The sequence below is a fragment of the Eutrema salsugineum genome, unplaced genomic scaffold (genome assembly GCF_000478725.1).
Source record: "Eutrema salsugineum unplaced genomic scaffold, Eutsalg1_0 scaffold_4, whole genome shotgun sequence".
NCBI classification, from domain to species: domain Eukaryota; kingdom Viridiplantae; phylum Streptophyta; class Magnoliopsida; order Brassicales; family Brassicaceae; genus Eutrema; species Eutrema salsugineum.
This window is the reverse complement of record NW_006256686.1, coordinates 9,131,435-9,137,183: the sequence shown is the minus strand read 5'-3', so window position 1 is coordinate 9,137,183 and position 5,749 is coordinate 9,131,435. Positions and strand designations below refer to the sequence as shown.

The 5,749-nt window shown below is 35.2% G+C and overlaps 1 protein-coding gene across 1 annotated transcript; it reads left to right on the top strand.

Annotated features, from left to right (window-relative positions):
* Window positions 1-2,265: 2,265 nt before the first annotated feature.
* LOC18014177 (mitogen-activated protein kinase kinase kinase 4) lies at window positions 2,266-5,519 on the top strand. The gene is made up of 2 exons (XM_006418894.2): window positions 2,266-2,609; window positions 5,012-5,519. The coding sequence occupies exons 1-2, from the start codon at window positions 2,266-2,268 to the stop codon at window positions 5,517-5,519; spliced, it is 852 nt and encodes a 283-aa protein (XP_006418957.2).
* The last annotated feature ends 230 nt before the right edge of the window (window positions 5,520-5,749 follow it).

Genomic DNA, 5,749 nt, shown 5'->3' with positions numbered 1-5,749 from the left:
AAAGAAGTTATTTTGGTATTTGACTTTTTAGAGGAGGTTAAATATGAAACTCCCCTTTATATAAACACGTTATTATGTGATTTCTGTTTCAGAGAAACAAGCTCTAACCTTATCTTCAAGTATGTTCATTCGATAGGGAAATCTCAGCCTTTTCTTCTTTGTCTTCCTCGTCTTGCTGGGAGCTTCACAGGCTCCTTATGGCATGTATGAGCCATTTTCATTGATAAAAACAGTGGAAATATCGAGCTAATTCCTCAAATATTTCCGGTGAAACTCGAGAATAATGACCTAATCAATGAGAAGGCCAAATCGACATATTTTGGTGACTTGCATGCTAAGCTTTTAGACTAATACAACACCAAATTGATATGGAGAATTGATGTTTTTCTGTGTCTTTGTTTCTCTTTACTGTTTACCGATTTAGCTTTCAGGCTTTTCTTTTGTATTGAAAGCAGATGTTCTGCTAGGTTTTCAAAAGTCTTGTTAGCTACTTCGACAAAGCTGAAGAAAAAATCACTCAAATCAAATCCGAGTCGTCCCCTTCTCCCACGAGGAATCGTAAGCTTCTGTCATGAGGATGCATTGAAGACAAAATCATCTATCTCAAGATCGTCCTTTTTCTCGATTGTTTGCTTTTTTTTCACCATACAAATCATCATGTTAATTAAATTATTATTCTAGTGGATATGTACGATTAGGGTTCTTGGGGTTTGCGTGAGAATATGAGCGTTCCAAACCCAAAAACATAGCGAAATAACTCTGATAAATATTTTAAAAACACTTCCTAGTAGAAAAAGGATATTACAACATATCTTATTATATAAACACATTTCTATGTGATCTCTGTCTTAGAGAAACAAGCTCTAACCTTATGATCTTCAAGTATGTTCATTCGATTGGGAAATATCAGCCTTTTCCTCTTTGTCTTCCTCGTCTTGCTGGGAGCTTCACAGGCTCGCTTTGGCATGTATGAGCCCCTTTTCATTGATAAAAACAGTGAAAATATCGAGCTAGTTCCTCAAATATTTCCGGTGAATGTCAAAAATAATGTCCTAATCAATGAGCAGGCAAAATCGACATACATTGGTGACTTACATGCTAAGCTTCTAGACAAATACGGCACCAAATTTATATGGAGGATTGATGTTTGTTTGTGTCTTTGTTTCTCTTTATTGTTTACCGATTTAGCTTTTAGGCTTTTCTTTTGCATTGCAAGCAGATGTTCAACACTTTTGAAGACAAAATCACTCAAATCGAATCCAAGTCGTCCCCTTCTCCCACGATGAATTGTAAGTTTCTCTCTTGAGGATGCATTGAAGACAAAATCATCGATCTCAAGATCATACTTTTTCATTATTGTTTGCTTTTTTCACCAGATACAAGTCATCATCTTAATTAATTACTGTTCTAGTGGATTTGTACAATATTCGATCTGCGATCACCAATATTCTTTCTTACAACAGCCAATAAGAATATATTCAACCAAAATATAAAATAAAAACACATGCATGTATTTTTTTATTTTAGTACAGAACAAAAAAAGTTGAAAAATTGGAAAACCTTTTACCAGACGCGCCTAAATCAATGATTGCAAAGTAGATCACCGAACCTCTTATTTAATTAGGTTTTGCCCTAATTGAAACAGAGACACACACACAACGCATAAAAGGAAAAACTCGACTCCCAAGTCAACAGAGAGTCTCTCGCTTCCTTCTTTTTCCTTCCTATCGTTTTAGTATCGCAGAAATTCTCAGAGTAAGAGGTGCGAAAGATGGAGAAATTGTACAGCAAAATAAAAATCGATTCTCAAGCCCAGTCGTTGTCTCTTGCAACGGCCTCGAGATCACCAACAAGAAATTGTACAGCAAAATAATTCTCCATCTACGAAAAAAGATGGCTAAGAAAAATCCGAGATTTACTCGACCGACTTTGAAAAACATGAAGAAGGAGAAGAAGAAGAAGAAAAGGAAGAGTATCAAAGAGATAATCAAAGAACCTTCAACCGCCGTTCTCAAATCTTCCGCCGCCACCGCCTTAACCAACGACGGAGGAGTAAGAAATTTGTCGTCGTGGGTCAAAACTCAATTACTTGGAAGAGGGACTTGATCGAGGATAATCATGGAGAGTTACTTGAGTCAGACGTCAAGCTTTTCGCTAGAGATATCTTGTCTGGACTCAGATACATCCACGATCGAAACATCATCCATTGCGACATTAAACCGGAGAATCTCTTTCTCTGCCCTACCGATCACCGGTTAAGAGCTAATGGGTAATTTGACCAAGATTGGAGATTTCGGTTTAGCTATGGAGAAAGGGTCGATAGAGTACGGTGACGGAACCGGTCATAGGAGAGGCACTGCGAGGTATGTGGCTCCAGAGACTATGAGCCATGGGATTGTGGACTTTGGAACGGATGTGTGGGCTTTTGGGTGTACGGTTTTGGAGATGTTAACCGGAGAATTGGTTTGGGGAGAACATGGTGATCTTGGTTTCGATGATTGGGTCGATCTCATCGGTCACAGTGATTGCCTTCCTCGTATACCGGGTTGGTTGTCTAAAGAAGCAATAGATTTTTTGAGCAGATGCTTGGAGAGAGACGTACACAAGAGGTGGTCTAGCCATTCACTCACGAATCATCCCTTTGTTAGGCTGTGAAAGAAGTTGAAGAGTATAGTAACTAATGATCGATCTGTTTATCTTTGTTGTTTCAACTGTTTGGAATGGTTTTGTGTTCTTCCAGTACATGATATTTTGTAGGAGTGCTAAAGTCTTTTAATTGCTATTTGTATCAATCACTTTGAGTTCTGTATCATTAGTAGTTTAGATTTGTACTCAACCATGAACATAAATTTTAAAAAAAAAGATTAGAGTTTCTGTTTCAGTAACAATACTGTAATGTTAATGTGTGTGATGGGAATTTGAATAATTCAAAACCCTTAAACAGAATATCTTTTATAAATTTTAGTTGGATCAGTAATCAATCTAAACAACCAATAAATATTATCCAAATCTTAATACATTTTTTAGATCCATCAACCAAGCAAAATCAACAACAAAATCCTTAAGCTTTGGTTTATAATACCAACAAAACCGATTTTAGAGCCATTGTTCAACAGTTAACTGAACTCCGTTCATTTTCTTCAGTCAATCCTCCAGCGTCACCAAACCCAAACACACCAAAACTCCCACATTCAAAATTGGTTAAAGTTTGACCAGCTCCTTTGACTCTAAGTTAACCGCCCTCCACCTCCACTTCCATCTCCTGTTCCATCCGATATAATGGCCTCTGAATCGGTTCTGTTAACCAATTTTGGCTAACCCGGTCGAATCTCCATTCTCGGCCTATATGTTTTACCTAATCGAATCAAGCTTTGTTGGAAACCGACCTCAGGTACAAAACCAAAACCTGGTCCAACCATCAACCAGTTGATTTTCATCGCATCAAACCTATCTTAATCCACTGATTTTCCAGCCTCCAGCTCCACAATTAAAGAAAAAAAACAATACAACAGAGAAAATTTATGATTTTTTTTTTATTGTAAGAAACAGAGCAACCTTATGTTGGTGAGCCTTCTTCTCCCGTTTCCAGTATTCTTCTTAAATAAGATGGGATGGTGAGATTCTAGGAAAAGCTTATGTTGTTTGAGAAAAAAAAATTTTGATTTTCCAATGTTGTGGCAAAATAAATTACGATTTTCTTCCATTTCCCTTCCAGCGAGGACTTGGTGATAGAGAGGCTCACCAGCAGAAGTTTTTCCTAAAATCTCACATCCCATCTTTGGAGAAGTATGAGCTTTTGAGCTACAACTCTTCATCATCATCTTCTTCATTTTTGGATAGAGATTAGGAGAATCACGAATTCACTACTAAAAACAAAATATATACATTATCATTATTTAATTTTTATCTAAAAAATTTCATGGATTTAACCATAAACCGCTAGTAATCAAATAAAACATTAACAATTTTTTTTTTAAAATGTGGAGACAGGAAAACAATTACTGGTAGTATGAGAATCCATAGATAACAAAAACAAGAACAAATCACACATTTTTTTAAAAAAATATAATAAATGGATTGAATATAAAAAAATCTATAGTTGTTCTTTAAATGGTACATACCTTTTAAAATGAATCGAGTTCTTTGATTTGATGCATTTGAAATCCTACACAAATTATCAAGAATTTAATTGAAGCTTTCACAATTTTTGATCTAAGAAATACGGCCGCAATGATAACATATAGATTTAAGGAGTTTCTGCATCTTATATATAGAAAAAATTAACCTAAAAATATCAAAGAGAATAAACAACACCGTATAGAAAAGTAGAATCCATTAGAATAAGTCAACGCATAAGTCTAAACATAACAAATATAAAGGAAGAATCATATGATTCATGAATACAAAGATTAGATGTTGCAATACAATCTTAGAGCATCTGTATTAAGATTGATCTCTTACAAGAGTCTCTTATATATAAAAAATATTAAAATAATAAATAATAATATTTAAGTATAAGAGTCTTTCAAAAAAGTTTGAGAGAATCTTTCAAATTTTTGAAGGGATTTTCCAATACTTTTTAGACTCTTGTATATTACATATAACTATTTAATTTATTATTATTTGTATAGATAAGAGACTCTTATGAGAGACTCTACAATGCAAATACTTTCAGTGTTCATCTTTCCTTCTTAACATATAAAAGGAGGCATAACAATAATGTTAAAAGAAACCAAAATATTATAATTTGTAAGATTGGTAAAGTCTTCTAATTGCTATTTGTCTCACTTTGAGGTCTATTTCTCAGAACCAATCATAAACATAATTGTCAAAAAAGAGATCTGATTCTCTCTTTTAATGACAATGTACTGTTATTGGGTAACTAGTTCACAAATGTTTAAAAAATTATTACATAAATTATACTTAGTACCAATAGTCACGAGCGTTGTAACTTTCATCAAGAAAAAAATCCAAATAATATTAAATATCATATCATAGTTACTTGAGTCAGGCGTCAAGCTAGAGATGTCTTGTCTAGACTCAGATACATCCACGATCGAAACATCATCCATCGCGACATTAAACCGGAGAATCTCTTTCTCTGCCCTACCGATCACCGGTTAAGAGCTAATGGGTATTTGACCAAGATTGGAGATTTTGGGCTAGCTATGGAGAAAGGGTCGATCGAGTACGGTGAAGGAACCGGTCATAGGAGAGGCACTGCAAGATATGAGGCTATAGAGCTTATGAGCCATGGGATTGTGGACTTTGGAGCTGATGTGTGGGCTTTTGGGTGTACGGTTTTGGAGATGTTAACCGGAGAATTGGTTTGGGGAGAATATGGTGATCTTGGTTTCGATGATTGGGTCCATCTCATTGGTCACAGTGATTGCCTTCCTCGTATACCGGGTTGGTTGTCTAAAGAAGCATTAGATTTTTTGAGCAGATGCTTGGAGAGAGACGTACACAAGAGGTGGTCTACCCATTCACTCACGAATCATCCCTTTGTTAGGCTGTGAAAAAAATTGAAGAGTATAGTATCTAATGATCCATGTGTTTATGTCAATTTTAAAAAGTGGTAAATCTTTGTTCTTTCAATTTTTTGGAACGGTTTTCTGTTCTTCCACTACATGATATTTTGTAGGAGTGGTAAAGTCTTTTAAACGCTATTTTTATCAATCACTTCGAGTTCTGTATCACTAGAGTTGTGGAATCAACCATGCACATAATTTTGAAAAAAATAAAAAAA

Bases quoted from the DNA above. Each gene is read 5' to 3' on its own strand.
- LOC18014177 (XM_006418894.2), top strand. From the start codon at position 2,266: ATGGGTAATTTGACCAAGATTGGAGATTTCGGTTTAGCTATGGAGAAA. The intron at 2,610-5,011 runs GTGGTCTAGCCA...TACTTGAGTCAG, and splicing joins GAGAGAGACGTACACAAGAG to GCGTCAAGCTAGAGATGTCT.